The 25,394-nt window shown below is 45.4% G+C and overlaps 1 protein-coding gene across 3 annotated transcripts; it reads left to right on the top strand.

Annotated features, from left to right (window-relative positions):
* Positions 1–1,082: 1,082 nt before the first annotated feature.
* On the top strand, positions 1,083–25,300 carry ccar2 (cell cycle and apoptosis regulator 2). Of its 3 annotated transcripts, none has more exons than XM_020458471.2 (19): positions 1,083–1,174; positions 8,543–8,616; positions 8,705–8,790; positions 9,009–9,129; positions 9,343–9,490; positions 9,874–9,973; positions 10,056–10,193; positions 10,300–10,513; positions 15,226–15,336; positions 17,002–17,171; positions 17,363–17,486; positions 17,969–18,097; positions 18,217–18,318; positions 18,404–18,557; positions 18,658–18,716; positions 22,045–22,276; positions 22,400–22,615; positions 22,787–22,941; positions 23,049–25,300. In XM_020458471.2, the coding sequence occupies exons 2-19, from the start codon at positions 8,605–8,607 to the stop codon at positions 23,091–23,093; spliced, it is 2,316 nt and encodes a 771-aa protein (XP_020314060.1). In that variant the 5' UTR covers positions 1,083–1,174; positions 8,543–8,604; the 3' UTR covers positions 23,094–25,300. The 3 variants fall into 3 exon arrangements, with proteins under 3 accessions (XP_020314060.1, XP_031658840.1, XP_020314059.1); XM_020458470.2 differs by lacking the exon at positions 1,083–1,174 and adding an exon at positions 2,010–2,219; XM_031802980.1 differs by having other exon boundaries at positions 1,097–1,160; positions 8,705–9,129.
* The last annotated feature ends 94 nt before the right edge of the window (positions 25,301–25,394 follow it).

Here is a 25,394-nt window from a genome sequence, read left to right as displayed (position 1 = left end):
CTTGTTTTTGAGTTAAAAAAAGCATAATGTATGGGTTATTTTTACTATAACAAATACTCAGATGAAACATATTGTGCTATTTATCACAGACTACTTTGTGTCAAAGTTTAACAAGGACTCTCCTCCTCTCTAGTGTCATGATCAAAGATATGATCAACAGCCTCACATACAGTATATCGTTTGGTAATTGTGCTGCCACAGAATGAATTGTGAGCAAGGCCTCAAAAAGCTTTATATACCAGAGCTGCAAGAACATTTCTATATATTATTGAAACAATGTTGGAATTGTTTGTGAAAATGCCAACAAGTGTGGTTCCTGTGGGGGAAAGATTCCTGTGGGGGTTGCCATGGAAGCCAAGAAGGGGAGTGAGATGTGTGTGGTGCAAACACACATGCATGTGGGGGTCTGGAAGATGAAGTGTGTCCATCTGATGAATGGGCCTGAACTAAATTTTATACACTAATTGTAGTCTCACCCATTCATTTCTAATGACCAGTCATTTTTGACCGGGAACACCACAGTTCCACAGAACACCCCAAATGTAATGAAAATCATCAAAATGTATTTTGTGTGTTCAGATGCCCTGTGTGGACAAAGTCATGGAACTTTATCACAATCTGATTAAATGAACATTTTTCAGAGAAAACTTGTAAATCGACCCAATTCGACCGGAACACAGCAGGACGGTTAAATAACATCTAGCTAGCTACACACTATGCATAATTTGGTTAATACCATTTACTCTTGAATATGTAAATTAGTTAAAATTCAGGACGATTGACAGGCAAAGTAAACACATTCACAAGCTAATGTTGGCTAGCTAGGTTAGAGATCCTAGCTGCTTTCAGTGTCTACTGATGCATGGTTCTGTAACCGTTTGATATCACAATGAGGTCATGCGATTTAACACTTCATTTATCCTCATATTTTCACCGGAGAAAAGATAATCTAAACCCTTTCATGGAACTGCAGCCTGTCGGTAGCCATCTCTTGTCTCTAGTGCTTGACTAGTTCCACTAGTTATCACAGCCACAAAGTCAGAATTGGTGCCTGGTGCTCCCACGCGTGTACTTCGCTTGAATTATACGTCATTCATCACGTGAACACAGTGACGCGAAGAAAATGTTCATAGAGGACAGTGTTCGAGAGGATCAAAACCGTAATGTATCATGGGTAATTTATTACTGACTGACCTACAAATAATAATGGGTAGTTAGTAATGGTGCGGTAGTGTAGCCTAGAGCGTTGGACTAGAAACCGGAAGGTTGCAAGTTCAAACACCCAAGCTGACAAGGTACAAATCTGTCGTTCTGCCCCTGAACAGGCAGTTAACCCACTGTTCCTAGGCCGTCATTGAAAATAAGAATTTGTTCTTAACTGACTTGCCTAGTTAAATAAAGGTTTTTAAAAAATGATGCAAGGTTATTTGTAGATCCGTCAGTAGGCAGTGCACTGTCAAATAAACCCAATAATAGCACAGGTGGAACAATGGGTTAGCTATAACAAATATTTGATGATTAGAGGCCTCTAGGGCCCAAAATGCCGTTTTAGCATGGCCAGCGCCATTGAGGGCTTCCACCATTTTAATGTAGTCAACCACAGATTATCCATTTTATTGGCGAGATACTCAACTGGCCGCTCTAATGTTGAAAATAAATATATTCAAAGATGGAAGGCAGTCGGGAGGAGGCAAGATCAGGTGGGACCATTCTAGCCAATGAGAGGGCAGATATAAAGTATTTTTCCAATGATTTATGTATTATTCTCAAAGTTGGCGGGATTTCACGTGTCCTACTTATATCAGAACACTCGTAACAACCTAAGCATTACGAAACGTATATTCGATCAAATAAGCCACACGTAGCAAATAAGCCATTACATTATTTGTTGACCAATTTCGGCACTCTCTCATTGACCTCCATACAAAAATGCATCACTTGGTGAGCGAAAGAAACGAATCAACGCCACCTGCTGGAGAATATAGATTTTTGTCCTAGTTGTCCCTTGCTTCGCCTCTTCCTCTTTGGCTCCGCACATTAGTGTTCTATTCATTAGCCGTAGGTGCCTCCCCGTTTCGTTACGTTTTCTTCCGTTTATGAAACTTTTAGCAACATAATCTGCGTAATTATTACACCCCATGTAGCGACTGCTCCACTTCAAAACATAAAAAGCACTAACGTTTTGCCAGAGAAGGATTGCAAGGAGAGTTTGTGTCAGAGTGAGTACTGTTGCTAGCTAGCTACCTAATTTGCTATTTTTTCGAAATCATAATTACAAACGTATAGCTAGCTAGATCGCTGTGTTCAAAGTGACCGTTTGGTGGTAGTTACAAATAATCTCAATTATAGCTACCAGTATTGTAGCTAGCTAACATTTTTTGTAGTAGCCAGGATCATCAACGTTAGATGAATGTGTTCGTTCATCTAGTCAGTTAGCTAGCTAGCCCAGGTTCTTATGCTCCAATCAATGATGCACAGATCTTACAGCGTTAAGTATTGGCCATGAGTTTTAGCTAGCTAACTAGCTAGGTTATTCACCATGGCGTCAACCATCGGGGTTCAATAGAATTATTATTTTTTATATTTCTATTGACCTGAACATTGGGTCCAGTTGATTTATAAGAGGAGTCTTTTTTTGTTTGTTTAGTATGTACTTTACACCATAAAAGGTCTGACGACCCTCTACCCTTCCTGGGCTAAAGACCCTCTTGCAGTTTTCCTGCCAACCAAGCAATATATCTAGCCATTTATGGGCTTTTGCTTAATCTCAGCAACATGACATATTCGTGAGCATGGATAGGTAGGCAGATACTACATGCATGCTGTAGATTTGCTGTCTCAATGTAGTGATTGAGGGGTAACAGCTCAAGTGAAGTTTGAACCAGTGACCCAGTGGTTATAGGGAAAGTGAACTTCACAGCGAAAGGGGGAGAATCAGAAGTGGGCTAATTGAGTGGTTGTCATGTGCAAAAATAACAAAGATTTACGTATGGATCACTCCAATATATTGGTATCACTCCACGGTGGAGGGATACATCCGAGGTGAGGATTTACAGATTGACTCCCGTGTACACCTGTGTCACGGCTGGGGTCCGCCCCTATATATAGACCCCATGGCTGCGACACACGTTCTCTACATCATTTTTGAGGCGCCTCTAGCACCGTAGAGGATTGGAGTGATCCATATAGCTCACATAACCGTGGTCATAACCGTGGTTACATATGTGACCTTATATGTTTCACTATGTTGGATCACTCCAATATATTGGTATACCCGTACCAGATTAGTCGGTGCTAGAGGGAACTGGCCAGCCAGTGGCAAAGTCCCAGCGTGGGACCGAGACGCAGGGGTCGTCATTGTGGAAGAGGTGTCCCGGCACAGTCTCTGGAAGGGGAGACTATGCCCAGGACCGCTGAACCAACCGCAGAGGGAGGTGCCACATTTACCTAGTAACTAGTAAAGGCATAAGAGGAAGCCCAGATATCACTGAGGGGCACTCATCTCAGGAGTGCCCAGGACGCAGCCACACCTCGTGTTTAATATGCCACCACAGATCCCAGCACTGGCCTTCCAGCCAGGTGATAATCTACCGTAATCGTGTCCACAATCCAATGAGAGAGCCTCTGCTTTGATAGCCCAGCCCCCAGGACTCTCTCACCATAGCAGACAAAGAGCTGGTCTGTTGATCTCACTGACCGTGTCTGCTCCACATAGGCAGCCAGTATCCGCATAGGGCACACCATGCCGGAGGGAGGCCCAGACTCCCCTGCCACTGCCGGGGGGTTGTAAGCAGAACTTTCGGGAGGAACGAAGGGTTGGGACGGAGAGATATACTCCTCCCACCGGGCTCCATCCGGTAGCACTCAGAACTTACCGAAAAAGCATGGTGCTCACCCACCCTCTTCATGGAAGTAATCGCTACTAAGAAAACCACCTTCATAGAGAGGTGTTTCATTGAGGCAGACTCCAACGGTTCGAAAGGCGGCTTTGTCAAACTGCCAAGACCACATCCAGATCTTAGCTTGCCATTGAGCGGGTCCTAGTGGGATGCAGGCGACAAACCCCCTTCATAAACCTGGAGAACAAGGCATTGCGCCCCACCGACCACCCCACATGGCAAGCAGATATAGCGGCCAAATACCCTCTCAATGTAGAGGCTGCCATGCCCTCATCCAAGCGAGACTGTAGGAATTGGAGAACATACTGCACCCCGCATGACTCGGGCACAACCTCAATACCAGTGCACCAAGAGCAGAACAACCGCCAGCGCAACTGGTATGCCGCGGTTGTAGCCGGTGCCCTTGTGCTCTGCATGGGGTTCTTTACGTCCTCCTGTAGTCCTAACATGGACCATTGGTGCCGTTCAATGGCCAAGCCCACAGACTGAGGCGGTGCGGTCTCAGACGCCACAGAGTTCCCCCGGCAGGTCGGGTCTCAGGGGCAGTTGCCAAGGTGTCCCAGACAACAGGGACAGGAGAAGGCTGAACCAGGGTTGTCTGGGCCAGTATGGGGCCACCAGCAGCAGACGATGCTCCACCATCCTGGCCCTGTCAGGCACCGCCTGGATCAGGGGAAAAAGAGGGGGTAATGCGAAAAGCTCCAGCCCTGGCCAATCGTGAGCCAGAGCATCCAGTCCTAGAGGCCCTGGTGGATCCGACATGGAGTACCACAGGGGGCTGTGTGCATTGCTCATGGAGGCAAACTGATCCATCTGCACGCTACCAAACTTGACCCACAGGTGCTGCACGACCTGGGGATGTAGGCTCCAGTACCTAGGTGGCGGGCCCTCCCTCGAGAGCTAATCTACAGCCACATTCAGGATGCCAGGCACGTGTGCTGCACGTAGAGACACTAGACTTCCCTGAGCCCAGAGAAGGAGCTCCCATGCCATAAGATGGAGGCGGTGGGACCTCAGGCCACCCTGTGGTGTTGTCTGTTCTCACCAGGACATGTCTTCCCTTCAGATTGTGGAAGGAAAAAGAGCAGAGCCAGCAGTACAGCTCAGAACTCTAGTCGCTCCAAGAGGGTAGCCAACAGCTGCTGGCCGACCTGCCCCCCCCCCCCCCCCCCCAGCCGTCTGTGCTGACCAGCTCCCGGCGGCACATCCTCAGCATCTCCACCCCACCTGAGAGAAAGTAGTGACAGCTCCACTTCAACAATCCCCTGAGGCACTGTGAGGTCACCCGCAGTTGGCGTTGGCGCTTCGGGTGCAGCTAGTGGGAGTTGAAACATCCCTGAAGAGGCCGGAGATGGAGCAGGCCCAGGGGAATCAGCAACGTGGCCGCTGTCAGCAAGCCCAACAGGTGTTAGCAGGTCAGGGCGGATACCACCCACCCACCCCTGCCGAAAGTGGTCTAGGCAAGATTAGATCGCCTGAACCCTTCTGGTGGACAGGCGTGCTCTCATGAGGACTGGGTCCAGTTCAGCCACCCTTTGAGTGGGCATCAGATGACTCTTCTTGCCGTGTACAGTAATGCCCAGCCCGACGATGTGTGTCAGGAGCATCGCTCTCTGACAGGACCTGGGTCCTGGTCGGGTACAAATCAGCCAATCGTCCAGGTAATTGAGGATCAACAATCCTGGTGCCAGGACAGCATTCATGCACTTTGTGAAAGTGCAGGGTGCCAAGGTGATGCTGATGGGAAGAACCCTGAATTCGTAAGCCGTCCCTTCGAAAGCAAATCGGAGGTACTGCAAATGAGCTGGGTGAACAGGAACATGGAAGTACACATCCCTCAGGTCCAGCGTCACATACCACTAGTCCCTGGACATGCCTGCAACAAGTGGGCTGGGGACAGCATGTGGAACCTCAGTACCTTCAAGTACCCATTGAGGTTGCAGAGGTCCATAATCGGTCGAAACCCTCTATCTTTTTGGGACCAGTAGAACCCACCTTTCTGATGTCTCGATCCTGCGGATGGCACCCTTGTCCAGGAGTGAGGAGATCTCCAGCCGCAGGGTTTTCTTCGGGGGTTGGCCACCGGAATTGGAGTCAGTACTTTGTCCTCTTCTCACACTTTGCCCTTTGATACCGGGAGAAGCGATCGGGGAAGGGTGTGTTATGGCTCCTGCCGGGGCCTGCCTCTCCTCTGGTGCCCTGAGCGCCTGGGTCCCCCAGGCACGTCCCTATGGCGGTGACGGTTGACACCATCACACCTGTCACAAAGAGAAGCCATAAACTCAGCCAAGCCAACAAGGCCACGGAGGGGCATCCAGGGGTCCAACGCCCTGGAAGAGCTTATTTCGTGTCCTGCTTGGAGGAATAGGAACCCGGTGAGGGATAAATTACCCAGTACCTCTGGAAAAAAAAAAAACTGGGAAGACCCATGTGGGGAAAAACAGGATGTTGCTTCATCGCACGCTGTGCCCCTCCCTGCTGTCGTCCCTTAGCAAGAGGCGATGGGGCAGGAGAGGGACCCCACTGTCGTTCGGGTGCAGGTGGGTGGCGATGGTCTGCCTTGGACCCGGGGCCTGAGGAGGTAGCATGAACTGGTTGACTGGCAAATGTGCTCTGGAGAGCACCTAGCAGACGGGACTGGGCTAGCCAGAGATGGTGCCGGGAGGTAACCACCTGCGCCATGGCCCGTCTGTTGGCTCGGGCCACATCCCTTTGGAGCAGGGAGAGCAGGCGAGACATCTCCATCACTTCCCGGAGGAGCTCCTCTGTGCCCTCCTGCAGTCGGGGCAACAGAGTCTGCAGGTAGGCCTGCAGCAGCATGGTCGTATTGGTAAGGTGGCCAAGAGAGCAGAGGGACCCATATGTGGCTTTCAAGTCTACATCAAAGACTTTTTGGGGATTCTGGCTTCAGTTGCGGTTTCCACCCTATAATCCCTTGGTCCAGGAGGACCATGGCAGGACCATGTTGTCCATAGTCGGGTTCTTCCGGAGGCTGAGTGACTCCACGTCCACAACATATCTCCATGGTCTAGTCTTTGCTGTGAGTCAGAAGCGCCCCCAGGCAGAGGCCCAGCCTTCATGCAAGGCCTCGCGGAACTCAGCAGAGATGGGGACAGATGGAGAGTCCTCACTGTCCACCAGTTTGATGTCCATCTCAGTGGCTACCTGAGTGAGTAGGCTCCTCATAGCCTCTCAAGCTGCTGGGGGTCGATGAAGCCCCGTTGCCAGCTTCTGATGGCCTGGTCGCCCCGCTCACGGTGGTGAACAGCGCCAGCATCGTCCCCCAGGAACAGCCTATCACTGGCCAACAGGGAACAGCTGTCTTCGCCATTGACGCTATCAACCTCCTGATGCAAGGCATGCACCTTCCGTTCAAGGTGGTCCCAGCGGTCTGACTCATACCCCCGTCCAGGACTGGCAGCAGAAGGGCCCAGTAGAGAGGCCTGAGGTGGCTTCGGCCACGCTTCCTGGGAGGGGTACTGGGCCCAGTAGAGGGATTAACAGCTCGCTGCGCACCACTCCTGAGGGAGGGAGCTCATCCCCAGCCTGAACCCGAGGTTGACCGACCCACTCGCGCCAGGAGCAGGCGTTCTGAGAACACCACACAAAACAGGGATCCAGTAGGGCGTTACACCGCCCTCTCCGTGTGGCTCAAACGCAGGCAGTGCATACACGAGGTATGCAGATCCCCAGGGGGGAAGCCACCATCACATCTGTCACAAAGGGAAGCCATAAGCTCAGCCAAGCCAACAAGGCCACGGCGCAGGGATCCGACACCCTGGGAGAGCTTATGTCGTGACCCACTTTGAGGAATAGGAACCCGGCGAGGGATAACTTACCCAGTAACTCTTCAAAAACCGGGGAAGACCCATGTGGGAAAAACAGGCAGACAAAAAAAACAGCAACCAGATAATGGATTTGATTTGTATGTTTTTATTTGGTATTTTTACTGCATTTATTACCTTTTAATATCCAAGCTGTAAAAACAGCACTATATCAAGGAGTAGCTTCGTTAAGGAACTTCAAAGTTAATGTCTCAATGTAGTGGAAGCCCACTAAAATACTCTTACACTCTGCAGGCGAAAGAACAAGAAAAAACCTTGCAGGATAATTAGCAGAGAACCAATTCACAACACACACATTGAACAAGCTAGTGGGCAAGTTGTGTAAGGTAAATTACAGTTTGTGGCAACGAGCCACCATACTAATGGATGCACACGGAGTCGTCGTGTAACGCTAACGAAACACAAGTACGACAAACCACGGGCGGAAGATACAGATCAACCGTGCGCATTGAGTGGAGCACTCAAGAGGAGAGGCGGCCATGTGGCCAGCTGCTCCAGGCTGCAAACAGCCAGTGAGTATACTTCCACGCAAGATATTACACTTACCAGTGACTTACTAAGCAAACTAGAGAAAGTTTGTACTTCAAACCATATGGACGTCTGCTGAGAAAATGAAAGAGAACGTGTGTCTATATATAAGGGCGGACCCCAGCCGTGAGGTGGGGTGTACACGGAAGTAAATCTGTAAATCCTCACCTCGGATGTATCCCTCCACCACAGAGTGATACCAATATATTGGAGTGATCCAATATAGTGAAACATAACTAGAATAATTATATTTCTATGGTTGTGTGTCAGGTCTGCTCCAGAAAGAAGTAGGTCCAGACCGATCCAGCTAAGGAGTGATACTGAGCAGATACATGGATAGCCAAGTAAGACAAACGTGTGTGTGCGTGTGTGTGTGTGTGTGTGTGTGTGTGTGTGTAATGCGTCTATAATGATGTGTTTGTTCGCTCTCAGATGAAGCAACGTGTCTTCACTGGGGTTGTGACCCAGCTCCAGGAGCATTATGGGATGGTGGACCAGGAAGTGCGTTTTCAGAAGAGGTACAAAGGACTAATACCAAGTTCCAGTAGTTATGCCCCAGTCTCAAATGGACCCCTAACCCACTACTATTATGCACATATGTCGATTTGAGAAGCTTGGATAGGTGTAAGCAATATAGCTAAAATATCTGTTTTGATTTACTAAATTATTCAATTCTATGAGGTCATTCAACTGGTGGTAAACACTGTGTGTACTGTGTTAACTCTGTGTGTGTCAGTGTGGTGAAGGGGAGAGTTCCGGCACTGGGGGAGAGGGTGCTGGTAAAGGCTGTCCTGGATCTGTCTCAATCACACAGCTGGAGTGCCCAGAGAGTACAGACCCTCGCAGAACACACACAGGTAGAGTACAGAGCCTGACCAAAGACACACAGGTAGAGTTTCTGTAGGTAAATGTAGATTACTGTAGAAGGACCAGACAGTGATATTGTAGAATTTCATATTTCACCTGAGTGGTTGATTTGTTGTTTTGTTAACCAATAGTGTGTCAGACAAGAGGGTTGAATAGGGATAAGGAAAAGGTATACTCTATCCTCTTCTTCCATCTCTTCTCAGACGGCAAAGTTTCCTCGTCCTCTCCTGCCCTCCATGATGCCTGCACACGCACAGAAACCGGGCATTCTGGGTAGCAAGCCGCAGCCTCTCCTCAAATCTCCCAAGATCCCTCCTCTCATCCCCAGCATCCTTCACACTGTGGCCAAGCGTGAGTGAACCTGTCCCAAATCACACCCTTCTCTCCATATAGTGCATTACTTTTGATCTACCTAGGTCCATTTTGATCCATCTAGGTCCATTTTGATCCACCTAGGTCCATTTTGATCCACCTAGGTCCATTTTGATCCACCTAGGTCCATTTTGATCCACCTAGGTCCATTTTGATCCACCTAGGTCCATTTTGATCCACCTAGGTCCATTTTGATCCACCTAGGTCCATTTTGATCCACCTAGGTCCATTTTGATCCACCTAGGTCCATTTTGATCCACCTAGGTCCTAGGGTCACAGAAAGGCCATATACAGCCACAGAAGACGTGAACTATGTAGGGAATAGTGTTTGTTAATTTTCTTATTTCCTCTCTCACTTTCAGCGGGGCTGCTGCAGACTCCATCATGGGGGGGTCAGTTTGAGGGCTGGGGCAGAGGCATCAGGAAGAGACCTGCTGAGGCAGGGAGACGAGGAGACCGCCGGTGAGTGTGTCTGTGTGTGTTCTGTCTCTTTGTTCACCCCAGGGAAAATCAATTGTGTGCAATATTATTTTGTGTGTGTCAGGGAGGACAGCGGAGTGAGGGGTTGTGACCAGAAGAGGAGGAGGTGGAAGGAGGAGGAGGATAAGGGAGCACACCCCAAAAAGACCTCCCCTACCCCAGTTCAGAGTCCCGCCCTCTTCTCTTGCTTCCCCAGGGATTGGTGAGTCCACTTGTCATTTATTTATTTATGCAATCAGTCAATCAAAGAATTTAACTTTGGTAATCGATTAATCTCCAACCCATTGTCTCCCTGCCGTCTCCCCCAGTGTGTCCTGTGACAGTCTAGAGCTACAGCGTCGCTACCCCCATCTCCCTCTCCCCCCATCCGTCTGCCACCTGTCAATCAGTTGGATTGACAGCTTTCCTCCATCCCAGCCCCTCCCCTTCCCGCTCCCACAGCCCTGCCTTTACCACATAGGCCCTGTCGAGCCTGACCAACACATACACACTGAGAGAGAGGGCGCAGAGTGCACTGTAAAGGTAAAGCACACCAAACAAACACTCTGACTCTCACCTTCCCATTCACCACCTGTGTGTCTTGTTTGCCCACTGGATTTTATTATATACACTACCCATCAAATGTTATAGAACACCTACTCATTCAAGGGTTTTTCTTTATTTGTACTATTTTCTACATTGTAGAATAATAGTGAAGACATCAAAACTATGAAATAACACATATGGAATCATGTAGTAACCAAAAGGGGGGGTATACAGAAGATATCCCTATTTGGTAAAATACCAAGTCTTTTAAGATGGCAAGAACAGCTCAAATAAGCAAAGAGAAATGTCATTACTTTAAGACATGAAGGTCAGTCAATAAAGAAATTGTAAAGAACTTTGAAAGTTTCTTAAGGTGCAGTCGCAAAAACCATCAAGCGTTATGATGAAACTGGCTCTAATGGGGACCACCACAGGAAAGGAAGACCCAGAGTTACATCTGCTGCAGAGAATAAGTTCATTAAAGTTAACAGAAATTGCAGCCCAAATAAATGCTTCACAGAGTTCAAGTAACAGACACATCTCAACACCAACTGTTTAGAGGAGACTGTGTGAATCAGGCCTTCATGGTCGAATTGTTGCAAAGAAACCACTACTAAAGGACACTAATAAGAAGAAGAGACTTGCTCCGGCCAAGAAACACGAGCAATGGACATTAGACCGGTGGAAATTTGTCCTTTGGTCTGTGGTCCAAATTGGAGATTTTTGGTTCCAACCGCCGTGTCTTTGTGAGACGCGGTATCTCCGCATGTGTATTTCCCTCCATAAAGCATGGAGGAGGAGGTGTTATGGTGTGGGGGTACTTTGCTGCTGACACTGTGATTTATTTATAATTCAAGGCACACTTAACCTCTCTAGGGTACGTGGGACGTAGCGTCCCACCTCAACAGCCAGTGAAACTGCAGGGCGCCAAATTCAAAACAAAAGAAATCCCATATTTAAAATTCCTCAAACAAATATGTATTTGACCATTTTAAAGAAACACTTGTTGTAAATCCAGCCACAGTGTCCGATTTCAAAAAGGCTTTATGACGAAAGTAAACCAAATTATTATGTTAGGTGAGTGCTTATTCACAGAATAACAGCTATTTTTCCAGCCAAAGAGAGGAATCACAAAAAGCAGAAATATAGATCAAATTAATCACTAACCTTTGATGATCTTCATCAGATGACACTCATAGGACTTTATGTTACACAATACATGTATGTTTTGTTAGGCAAAGTTCATATTTATATCCAAAAATCTGAGTTTACATTGGTGCGTTACTACGTTCAGAAGTTCTAAAACATCCGGTGATTTTGCAGAGAGCCACATCAATTTACAGAAATACTCATGATAAACATTGCTAAAAGATACAACTGTTATGCATGGAATTTTAGATGCACTTCTCAATGCAACCGCTGTGTCAGATTTCAAAAAAGTTTACGGAAAAAGCAAACCATGCAACAATCTGAGGTCGGCGCTCAGATCCCAATCAAGACGAAAATGTATCCGCCATATTGTGCATTCACTTACCTTTGATCTTCATCAGAATGCACTCCCAGGAATCCCTGTTCCACAATAAATGTTTGTTTTGTTCGATAATGTCCATTTGGTTACATTTATGTCCAAATTCATCCTTGTTCTTCTAGCGTTCAGTACACTTTCCAAACTCACGACGCGAGGGTCAGTCCAGCGGAAAGTACGGACGAAAAGTTAAAGTTACAATGCCTTGCGAAAGTATTCGGCCCCCTTGAACTTTGCGACCTTTTGCCACATTTCAGGCTTCAAACATAAAGATATAAAACTGTATTTTTTTGTGAAGAATCAACAACAAGTGGGACACAATCATGAAGTGGAACGACATTTATTGGATATTTCAAACATTTTTAACAAATCAAAAACTGAAAAATTGGGCGTGCAAAATTATTCAGCCCCCTTAAGTTAATACTTTGTAGCGCCACCTTTTGCTGCGATTACAGCTGTAAGTCGCTTGGGGTATGTCTCTATCAGTTTTGCACATCGAGAGACTGACATTTTTTCCCATTCCTCCTTGCAAAACAGCTCGAGCTCAGTGAGGTTGGATGGAGAGCATTTGTGAACAACATTTTTCAGTTCTTCTCGATTGGATTCAGGTCTGGACTTTGACTTGGCCATTCTAACACCTGGATATGTTTATTTTTGAACCATTCCATTGTAGATTTTGCTTTATGTTTTGGATAATTGTCTTGTTGGAAGACCTCTCCGTCCCAGTCTCAGGTCTTTTGCAGACTCCATCAGGTTTTCTTCCAGAATGGTCCTGTATTTGGCTCCATCCATCTTCCCATCAATTTTAACCATCTTCCCTGTCCCTGCTGAAGAAAAGCAGGCCCAAACCATGATGCTGCCACCACCATGTTTGACAGTGGGGATGTGTGTTCAGGGTGATGAGCTGTGTTGCTTTTACGCCAAACATAACGTTTTGCATTGTTGCCAAAAAGTTCAATTTTGGTTTCATCTGACCAGAGCACCTTCTTCCACATGTTTGGTGTGTCTCCCAGGTGGCTTGTGGCAAACTTTAAACGACACTTTTTATGGATATCTTTAAGAAATGGCTTTCTTCTTGCCACTCTTCCATAAAGGCCAGATTTGTGCAATATACGACTGATTGTTGTCCTATGGACAGAGTCTCCCACCTCAGCTGTAGATCTCTGCAGTTCATCCAGAGTGATCATGGGCCTCTTGGCTGCATCTCTGATCAGTCTTCTCCTTGTATGAGCTGAAAGTTTAGAGGGACGGCCAGGTCTTGGTAGATTTGCAGTGGTCTGATACTCCTTCCATTTCAATATTATCGCTTGCACAGTGCCCCTTGGGATGTTTAAAGCTTGGGAAATCTTTTTGTATCCAAATCCGGCTTTAAACTTCTTCACAACAGTATCTCGGACCTGCCTGGTGTGTTCCTTGTTCTTCATGATGCTCTCTGCGCTTTTAACGGACCTCTGAGACTATCACAGTGCAGGTGCATTTATACGGAGACTTGATTACACACAGGTGGATTGTATTTATCATCATTAGTCATTTAGGTCAACATTGGATCATTCAGAGATCCTCACTGAACTTCTGGAGAGAGTTTGCTGCACTGAAAGTAAAGGGGCTGAATAATTTTGCACGCCCAATTTTTCAGTTTTTGATTTGTTAAAAAAGTTTGAAATATCCAATAAATGTCGTTCTACTTCATGATTGTGTCCCACTTGTTGTTGATTCTTCACAAAAAAATACAGTTTTATATCTTTATGTTTGAAGCCTGAAATGTGGCAAAAGTTCAAGGGGGCCGAATACTTTCGCAAGGCACTGTATATTACAGTCCCTAAAAACATGACAAAGTATTGCCCTTGACCACTGCGCCACCCGGGAGGCCTCTTTAGGATGTTTTTAACATAATTCTTCAATAATGTTCCAACTGGAGAATTCCTTTGTCTTCAGAAGTGTGATGGAACAGAGCTCGCTCTCACATGAATGCGCATGGTCAGCGCAAGTTCAGGCCATGGTAGACCTTACTCAATCCCCTCTCATTCGGCCCCCCTCACAGTAGAAGCATCAGACAAGGTTCTAAAGACTGTTGACATCTAGTGGAAGCCTTAGGAAGTGCAACATTACCAATATCCCACTGTATCTTCAATAGGAGCTGAGTTGAAAATCGACCAACCTCAGATTTCTCACTTCCTGATTGGAAGTTCTGAGTCCTGTTATACTCTCAGACATCATTCAAACAGTTTTAGAAACTTCAGAGTGTTTTCTATCCAAATCTACTAATAATATGCATATTCTAGCTTTTATGGCTTTGTAGCAGGCCGTTTACTCTGGGCATGCTTTTCATACGGACATAAATACTGCCCCCTACCCCAAAGAAGTTAACTAGCATGGCTACTACAGTATTCTGCAGTGATACGCCATCCCACCTGGTTTTGGGCTTAGTCCCATTATCATTGTTTTTCAACAGGACAATGACCCAACACCTCCAGGTTGTGTAAGGGCTATTTTACCAAGAAGGAGAGTGATGGAGTGCTGCATCAGATGACCTGGCCTCCACAATCCCCCGACCTCAACCAAATTGAGATGGTTTGGGATATGAGTTGGACAGCAGAGTCAATGAAGGAAAAGCAGCCAACAAGTGCTCAGCATATATGGGAACTCCTTCAAGACTGTTGGAAAAGCATTCCAAGTGAAGCTGGTTGAGAGAATACCAAGAGTGTGCAAAGCTGTCATCAAGGCAAAGGGTGGCTATTTGAAGGATCTCAAATATAAAATATATGTTGTATTGTTTAACAATATTTTTGGTTACTACATGATTCCATATGTGTTAATTCATAGTTTTGATGTCTTCACTATTATTCTACAATGTAGAAAATGGTAAAAATAAAGAAAACCCGTGAGTGAGTAGGTGTTCTATAACATTTGACGGGTAGTGTATATATATTTTTTAAATGAAACCTTTTATTTAACTAGGCAAGTCAGTTAAGAACAAATTCTTATTTACAATGATGGCCTACAGTGGCCAAACCGTAACCCAGATGACACTGGGCCAATTGTGCGCCGCCCTATGGGTCTCCCAATCATGGCTGGTTGTGATTCGAACCAGGGTGTCTGTAGTGACGCCTCTAGCACTGAGATGCAATGCTTAAGAGCGCTGCGCCACTCGGGAACCCCTAAATGGTGTGTGTGTGTCACACAGGTGCTGCTGTTGTCCATGGCCAGTTCAGAGGAGCTGTACAGACAGTGCTGTGGGCTGCAGGACCGGAAAGAACAGCAGGAGGGTGCTATGCACCCTGCCTCTCTCATCAAGGTGAGGACGGTTACTTTGTGACTGGGTACAGCCCACTATACACCTCAACTTTGGTCAAATCATAATTACATACTAAATACAGTTGAAGTCGGAAGTTTACATACACTTAGGTTGTAGTCATTAAAACTCATTTTTCAACCACTCCACACATTTCTTGTTAACAATAGTTATAGTTTTGGCAAGTCAGTTAGGACATCTACTTTGTGCATGAAGTCATTTTTCCAACAATTGTTTACAGACAGATTAATTCACTGTATCACAATTCCAGTGGGTCAGAAGTGTACATACACTAGGTTGACTGTGCCTTTAAACAGCTTGGAAAATTCCAGAAAATGTCATGGCTTTAGAAGCTTCTGATAGGCTAATTGACATGATTTGAGTCAATTGGAGGTGTACCTGTGGATGTAGTTCAAGGCCTACCTTCAAACTCAGTGCCTCTTTGCTTGACATCATGGCAAAATCAAAAGAAATCAGCCAAGACCTCAGAAAAAAAATGGTAGACCTCCACAATTCTGGTTCATCCTTAGGAGCAATTTCCAAATGCCTGAAGGTACCACGTTCATCTGTACAAACAATAGTACGCAAGTATAAACACCATGGGACCACGCAGCCGTCATACCGCTCAGGAAGGAGACGTGTTCTGTCTCCTAGAGATGAACGTACTTTGGTGCGAAAAGTGCAAATCAATCCCAGAACAACAGCAAAGGACCTTGTGAAAATGCTGGAGGAAACCGGTACAAAAGTATCTATATCCACAGTAAAACGAGTCCTCTATCAACATAACCTGAAACGCCGCTCAGCAAGGAAGAAGCAACTGCTCCAAAACCGCCATTAAAAAAAGCCAGACTACGGTTTGCAACTGCACATGGGGACAAAGATCGTACTTTTTGGAGAAATGTCCTCTGGTCTGATGAAACAAAAATAGAACTGTTTGGCCATAATGATCATCGTTATGTTTGGAGGGAAAAGGGGGAGACTTGCAAGCCGAAGAACACCATCCCAACCGTGAAGCACGGGGGTGGCAGCATCATGTTGTGGGGTGCTTTGCTGCAGGAGGGACTTGTGCACTTCACAAAATAGGTGACTTCATGAGGAAGGAAAATTATGTGGATATATTGAAGCAACATCTCAAGACATCAGTCAGGAAGTTTGGTCGCAAATGGGTCTTCCAAATGGACAATGACCCCAAGCATACATGCAAAGTTGTGGCAAAATGGCTTAAGAACAACAAAGTCTAGGTATTGGAGTAGCCATCACAAAGCCCTGACCTCAATCCCATAGAAAATTTGTGGGCAGAACTGAAAAAGCGTGTGCGAGCATGGAGGCCTACAAACCTAACTGTTACACCAGCTCTGTCAGGAGGAATGGGCCAAAATTCACCCAACTTATTGTGGGAAGCTTGTGGAAGGCTACCTGAAACATTTGACCCAAGTTAAACAATTTAAAGGCAATGCTACCAAATACTAATTGAGTGCATGTAAACTTCTGAACCACTGGGAATGTGATGAAAGAAATAAAAGCTGAAATAAATAATTCTCTCTACTATTATTCTGACATTTGACATTCTTAAAATAAAGTGGTGATCCTAAATGACCTAAGCCATGGAATTTTTACTTGGAAACTTCTGACTTCAACTGTACATGATCTCTCTCCCCTCTCTGTCAGTTCCTTTTGGGGGAGGTAGGGGGTGAGTTTCGGGCCCTTGGGGGTCCGTGGTGTCTTGAGACAGATGGCGGCGGTCCCAGTCCGCTGAAGGACCCTCGGGCACTGCTGAGGACAGCCCTGCGCTGTGTGAGGGAACAGAGTGGACTGGACCTCAGCGGCTGCTCCCAGTGGTCAGTATACACACTTGCATGTTCATGATCACACAAGCACATCTTTATGCTCACACACTCTTTTGACTCTCACACAGCCAGGTAGTAAACCAGCCAATCAAATGCTTATTTTTTTTTTGTTGCCCCTTTTCAACACTGTGTGCTGTGTGGCACTCCATTTACAATGGGATGAACAACTCTCTCTCTCTCAGGTATAAGATGGCTGAGCTGAGCTATGTTTGTGAGGGGAAGCTGGAGACAGTGGTGTTTTTGTTACCTGATGTCTGGCGGATCGTACCTACAGAGGACGACTGGAGCACACTCAGGACTCAGGAGGTGAGTGTGTGTGAGGTGATAGTTCGATACATATCCTGTAGTAGTCACATCTTTATCTGGCCACCCATCCACATCACCCTGGCTAAACGCCACGTGCAGATCAAATCTACGAATAGACTGGATTTGATCTCCTTCCCGACGACTTCTCGAATGCGAACAGATTCAGACCGTTCTGATTGGTCCCAGAAACTGATGGGTTGGGACAGAGCTTGAACACACGTGGGTAAAGCAGTGTTTCGGAAATAGTAATTGGCTTTGATACTCTGATTGGTTAGAGACGATCCAGTCTCCAATGACTTGTTTTGTACAGAGGCTCTCACTTTGACGTCACTGCAAACGACTTCTAGGATGGCAGTCTCAGACTGAATGTATGTAGCGATCGATAGAGCAGCGGAATTACATTCAATATGAGTCATCAGGCAAGTCACAACTCACAGCCATTCTAAAGCTGCCTTGTGCGTGTTTGTCTCTTTGTCTATCAGGAGGAAGGGGCCCCTCTCCCTGCCGCTCCATGCCTGGTTGCAAGGCCTCGTCCTGGGCTAGCCCTCTGTCCCGTCCCCCTCTCCTCTCTCCTGGAGCCCCACACCTCCACAACCAAGGAGGCCTTTGAGGTAAAGTACTCCCATAGACCACACTGAGTTACACTGAGATATACTGTACTACTCCGCTTTGGAGTAGGTTAGTTGTCATGATACAACATAAATGATTATACGGACCTCTCTCTCTCTAGGTGGGCTTGCTGGCAGAGTTGTTTTGTGAGATGCTTCAGAGGGACTTTGGTCTACTGCTCTACCGCTGTCTCTGCTCTCTAACGCCTACACACACACCCACGGTACACACACACAAATTAACATGTTACCTGTTTTCTTCACTACACCTGATTTAGTCCTGCTTACATTCTCCAATCTCTTTTTCAGGAGGATGACCAGATAAAGAACGACAAAAAGCAGAGAATACGGGATGAGAGGAGTAAAAGATTTCAGGAAAGAGGAGAGAGTGGAGGGACAGCAGCGGAGGAGACTGATGATGATGGAGAAGAGATAGATGAGAAAGAGGGAGAGGGAGAAAGAGGTATGAAGATCTGAAAAGACTGGGTTGGGGGAAGTTAAATGCCAGAAGCTGAGTGTGTACTAAAATTGCTTTCTTTTCTCCTTATTTTTTTTCCCCCCAGAGATGTTGGGAGAGGAGGGAATTACTAGTGAGAATTCAGACTGCCTCTTAAAGCACAATGTAAGGCCCACATACACTGTACATTCTAGGGCCCCCCTATACTTCATAGAGTCACCGTGGGGAGTAGGGGTGCTGCAGCACCCTCTAAATAATTTTGCCAAAAATGTTACTCCTGTCTGAACAGACATAAATAAAATCATTCAAAATACTACACCAGAGAACATCATTTAGCCACAGAAGATCAATAGCTTCTAAAAAATAGCTGTGGATTAAGTTTGATCACAAGCACATACCCTGAGTATACCAAACATTAGGAACACCTTCCTAATATTGAGTTGCACCCCCCCCTCAGAAAATTATTGTTGACTCCAATGCTTCCCAGTTGTGGCAAGTTGGCTGGGTGTCCTTTGGGTGGTGGAGCATTCTTGATACACACAGGTGCACCTGGCACCATAACCTGTTCAAAGCCACATCTTGCCCATTGAACCTCTGAATGGCACACATACACAATCCATGTCTTTAACCTGTCTCCCCTTCATCTTCACTGATTGAAGTGGATTTAATAAGGCATCAATAAGGGATCATAGCTTTCACCTGGATTGATCTGGTCAGTATCATGGAAGAGCAGGTATTTTAAATGTTTTGTGCATTCTGTGTAAAGTCGGTAAGGCTGCCATGTGGGGAGCACATGAGCCAAATATAGAATTGCTTGTTCCTTTATGGCCATAGACAAATCAACCATAGAAGGGTTTGGAACCTCTAACCCTGGCAATTTGACTGTTAAACTCATGGGGACATTAGTAATGGCTGCCAGACCTGACTTGAATGGGAACTACCATCTGGATGGTATTTGACTGTTAAACTCATGGGTACATTAGTAATCTCTGCCTGTACTGACGTGAATGGGAACTGCCATCTGGATGGTATTTGACTGTTAAACTCATGGGTACATTAGTAATCTCTTCCTGTACTGACGTGAATGGGAACTGCCATCTGGATGGTATTTGACTGTTAAACTCATGGGTACATTAGTAATCTCTGCCTGTACTGACGTGAATGGGAACTGCCATCTGGATGGTATTTGACTGTTAAACTCATGGGTACATTAGTAATCTCTGCCTGTACTGACGTGAATGGGAACTGCCATCTGGATGGTATTTGACTGTTAAACTCATGGGTACATTAGTAGTCTCTGCCTGTACTGACGTGAATGGGAACTGCCATCTATAGATGGTATTTGACTGTTAAACTCATGGGTACATTAGTAGTCTCTGCCTGTACTGACGTGAATGGGAACTGCCATCTATGGATTGTAGTAGTAAACTTGGTTGCGGCGGTCAGTTTGTCTTTCGCATATTTAAAAAGACAATCACGGGACAAACGTACAGTTTGGAATGCAAATGCCTAATCTGTCTGTAGAACCTAAAACAATATTTCTCAACTCCCAATTATGAGCAAACAGCACTGTTTAGTAGCTTATCCCCGGTGAGTAGCATAGGCTTCATCTTTAGTGGCACTGGAAAGGTTATTTTAATAGCCCTTTAGCCTATAATAAATATATATACAATGCCTTCAGAAAGTATTCAGACTCCTTCAGACCCCCCCCCCCCCCAACACACATTACGCCATAATGACAAGGCAAAAACAGGTTTTTGGAAATGTAAAAAAAAAAATAATACATTTGCATACATCACATTTACATAAGTATTCAGACTCTTTACTCAGTGCTTTGGCAGCAATTACAGCCTTGAGTCTTGGGTATGACACTACATGCTTGGCACACCTGTATTTGGGGAGTTTCTCCCGTTCTTCTCTGCAGATTCTCTCAATTCCTGTCAGGTTGGATGGGGAGTGTTGCTGCACAGCAATTTTCAGGTCTCTCCAGCTGTTCGATGGGGTTCAAGTCCGGGCTCTTCCTGGCCACTCAACGACATTCAGAGACTTGTCCCAATGCCACTCCTGCCTTGTCTTGGCTGTGTGCTTAGGTTCATTGTCCTGTTGAAAGTGAACCTTAGGTCCGGAGCGCTCTGGACCAGGTTTTCATCAAGGATCTCTCTGTACTTTGCTCCGTTCATCTTTCCCTTGATCCTAGTCCCTACTGCTGAAAAACATTCCCACAGCATGATGCTGCCAAGACCATGCTTCACCGTAGGGATGGTGCCAGGTTTCCTCCAGACGTGACACTTGTCATTCAGGCCAAAGAGTTCAATCTTGGTTTCATCAGACCAGAGAATCTTGTTTCTCATAGTCTGAGTGTCTTTGAGTGCCTTTTGGCAAACTCCAAGTGGACTGTCATGTGCCTTTTACTGAGGAGTGGCTTCCGTCTGGCCACTGTACCATAAAGGCCTGAATGGTAGACTGCTGCAGAGATGGTTGTCCTTCTGGAAGACTCCCATCTCAACAGAGGAACTCTGTTGAGAGCTTTGTCAGTTTGGGCGGCCAGCTCTAGGAAGAGTTGGTGGTTTCAAGCTTCTTCCATTTAAGAATGATGGAGACCACTGTGTTCTTGGGGACCTTCAATGCTGCAGAAATATTTTGGTACCCTTCCCCAGATCTGTGCCTCGACACAATCCTGTCTCGGAGCTCTATGGACAATTCCTTCAACCTCATGGCTTGGTTTTTGCTGTGACATGCACTGTCAACTGTTGGACCTTTCTATAGAAAGGTGTGCGCCTTTCCAAATCATGTCCAATCAATTGAATTTACCACAGGTGGACTCCAAACAGGTTGTAGAAACATCTCAAGGATGATCAGTGGAAACAGGATGGACCTGAGCTCAATTTCGAGTCTGATAGCAAAGGGTCTGAATAATTATGTAAATAAGGTATCTGTTTTTATTTTTTATAGATTTGCTCAAATTGATTACCTGTTTTCGCTTTGTTATTATGGGGTATTGTGTGTAGATTACTGAGGACATTGTTGTATTGAATCCATTTTAGAATAAGGCTGTAACTTAACAAAATGTGGAAAAAGTCAAGGGGTCTGAAAACTTTCCAAAGGCACTGTATCCTAATATTGTACAATCTGTGTCTCTTCATTGGCCAGGGCTATTGTTTGCATTCAAGACCGGGTTTTTTGATTTTTTTGATTTCAGTTTGTCAGTGTCTTCTGTCATGTAAATGACGTAGAATTGCAGGAAATGCGTTTATAAAAGGCCTCCCAAAATCTGGACCCTACTAAAAAAATCTGTGTGGAAATTCCAAAAATGCCTCAACTGTATGCCACTACGCAGATGCGATTATAGATGCATGCAATGCTTTATTAAAAAGGGGTATCTCTTCCCCCCTAACATCTTCCTGTGGCTATGCTTCATGGTTTCTCCTCTCTCTCCCCTTACTAACTACCTCTCTCGCTCTCCCTCTTGCTCTCTCTTTCTCCCTCTCTCTAGGTGCTGTCTCGTAGGGTGTTGTTGGCCTGTGTGTTCTTTGACAAACGGCTCACTGGCGGCCTCAGACAAGCAGACCTTCACAACATCTTACTGTCACTAGGGCTGTGGCTCACACCCACCCAAGTCCAGGTGTTGTTGAATAAGGTGTGTGTGGAGGGGCAATGTCCATACAGGATGCTAGCCTCTCGCTGGGAGGAGACGGAACACACAGAACCTGATATCAGCATGGAAGGTTAGACACACACACACGTTCAGTATTTTTCTAATTGTTATCAGTGTGTCCCCAATGAGTGAGAGGGCAGGGGTGAGTACCGACACATGCACACACTCACATGAAGTCTCTCTTTGTCTTCAGGTAACCGTGGGTTGTTTCGTGGAGCTACAAAGAAGGAGAAGGCTTGTGGCCGGAAGTCTGGGGGATCCAGGGGGCCAGCTGCAGCTGTGGGGGCCGAGGTGGTCTCCTACAAGGGCAGTGTGGTAAACATCCCCAGCCTGCTACAGGCCCTGGAAGCAGCAGACAGAACACGGAATGCCCTGGAGCTACGCATCGCCACCCTACAGGACGCACTGGGTACTACACACGTCTCCTTTTTTTCTCTCTCACATACTTACACACATTTTGTTAGGCTCTTATTATATATCTTGTTAATTCCATAGACTTCTATTGGCTAACCATTTCTTTTATGCCTCTTCCCCCTCTCTGCTCCTCTTTCTTCACTGTCCCTCTCTTATTCTTTCTCAGTGGATGCTGCGGCTGTCACTCAGGGCCAGGAGGAGGGTCTTAGCAGCAGGCTGGAGAAGGTGGAACTTCGAAGCTCATCCTATGAGAAGAAGCTGAAGGAGGATGCTAGTCACATGTTTGCCCTCATCCACAAAATGCAGGAAATGGTCGACAAGGTGAGACGTTAACCTATAACGGTTAGATAAACAGTAAAATGTTGATCATGTGTGAATGCACTGATTGGTCTGCCTCAATATCCTCAATATGGATTTGTTTCCCTCAGACGACAAGCCTGACTCAATCAAAAACAGCAAATGAAGAACACTGATTGGTCGGAGCAGAACAGAGAAGTGAAGATAAACTTGAACGATTACATTATTACATACACACGCGCACCAGCCGGCTTGACGGGGATGAGTGAGTGACCACACACATATACAGTCATGATGGAAAGTATTGGCACACTTGATAAAGATGAGCAAAAAAGACTGTATAAAAAAATGATACAATTACTGAGCTATAATGTATGCTCCCAAATTTTTTTAAATGATATGATTTTATACTAATACAACTGCTCAAAGAAAGAGATTTTGTTTTTCTCAATAGATGGGGTCGAAATTATTGGCACCCCTCTTTTCAATAATCCGGCACCTTTGTGAGGATAACGGCACAGCCTTTTTCTCTAATGTTTTATGAGATTGGAGAACACATTGGGAAGGATGTTAGACCATTCCTCCATACAGAATCTTTCCAGATTATTGATATTCTTCGTCTGCGCTCATGGGACTGCCCTCTTCAATTCAAACCACAGGTTCAATCGGGTTCTAATTCTGAGACAGAGCTGGCTATTGCAAAATTTAGATTTTTGTGGTCAGTTAACCATTTCTTTGTAGATTTTGATGTGTGCTTGAGGTTATTGTCTTGCTGGAAGATCCACTTGCAGCTAAGTTTCAGCCTCCTGGCAGAGGCAACCAGGTTTTTGGCTAAAATGTCCTGGTACTGGGTAAAGTCCATCATGCCGTTGACCTTAACAAGGGCCCCAGGACCAGTGGAAACCAAATAGCCCCATAACACATTTTACTGTAGGTACGGGGTTATTTTCTGCATATGCAGATGCCAGACCCACCACTGGCATTTACATTTGGATATCATATTTCTCCAATGCCAAATCAGTGTCTTATTTGCAATGAGAGAGCATCGCGGACCATAGCACTGTTATAGATCACTTTATATAATCACATCAGTTTTTATTTATCTTCAAAAATAGATAGGAAGAAATACAAAGCCCTCTTGAAATGAATTATTCCTACTCTAATGTGCCTACTTTCAGCACCATGAGCTGTCCATTTCTGATTGATTGTGCCGCGGCTGCTGCTTCAAGTTTCAGCACCACAATGTAAATGACTGAAATCTGGCTTATTGTGAGGTCAATAACTGATAAATACATCATTGGAAAGAAAAATATTGTTTTTAATCAAATCTATTATAGTAGTAACAAGCTATCAAAGTTGACCTCCATCTTTGCGCTCTCCTCAAAATGAACAGAATATAGGCTATAGGCTAGTCTGTGCGCAAGAGTGCATTTTCTGGACTAGGTCTAATAAATAAATAAAAATCTGAATAAGCCATTGACTTCTCCTGAACTGCTACGGTAGTCCTGCACAGCCATTGGTTAGGCAGCACAATAACGTTTTGGATGAGCAGAGCAGAGCAGGCCGGGGTTGGAATATCCATTGCAGTGTGTAATACAACCCAGTTTTATTTGCACCATCCCAGCAGCCATCTTAGAAATATAACTTTGCTCTATGTTTCTCCGAGCAGGCACTTTGTATTCTATAGGCTATGGATCATTTGATTGAACCACACTAAATAGCCTGCAAGCACACTTGATATTCCGCGCCCAGCAGAGAATCAGAGTTGAGGGGCAGCATCAGGCACACGTCAATCTATAGCCTGTTAAGCAACTCATTCTAAAACGCTTTCATCAATTACATGACTCTCCCCTGGACTAGAAAAAAAAAAAGAAAAAAAAATATATATACATACACTACCGTTCAAAAGTTTGGGGTCACTTTGAAATTTCCTTGTTTTTGAAAGAAAAGCAAACATTTTTTCCATTAAAATAACATCAAATTGATCAGAAATACAGTGTAGACATTGTTAGTGTTGTAAATTACATTAATGACATTGTAAATTACATTCTAAGTGACCCCAAAATTTTGACCGGTAGTGTATATACAAAACCCTCCTCCAGGTAACCATTCTGTCAATGTTTATCCAACCTCTACTGTAAAATATGGTGGTGGATCTTTGATAAGCTCAACATGTCATGGATCTGATTCTGTATTGGGGAGTCGTCTAAGATCCCTCCCAATGTGTTCTCCAATCTAATAAAACATTTTGGAAAATATGTCTTTTATTTCATGATGTCAATGTTACTGCAAACATTCTTCATTCAACAACTCTACTTCCATCTATCGTTGTGACTTGGCAGGAATAAACACGTTTGAATAAAAAAAAATCTGTGTAAAAAAAGTTGCGTTATTTGGCATTTGTTTGTGTGATTTGACAAGAAAAAGATAAGTTAGAATTCTGGCCTTACAGACTGGACTCACTTTTCACACAGCAA

Source organism: Oncorhynchus kisutch, linkage group LG23 (genome assembly GCF_002021735.2).
Source record: "Oncorhynchus kisutch isolate 150728-3 linkage group LG23, Okis_V2, whole genome shotgun sequence".
In the NCBI taxonomy this organism is placed as follows: domain Eukaryota; kingdom Metazoa; phylum Chordata; class Actinopteri; order Salmoniformes; family Salmonidae; genus Oncorhynchus; species Oncorhynchus kisutch.
This window is presented reverse-complemented; position numbering and strand designations above follow the sequence as displayed.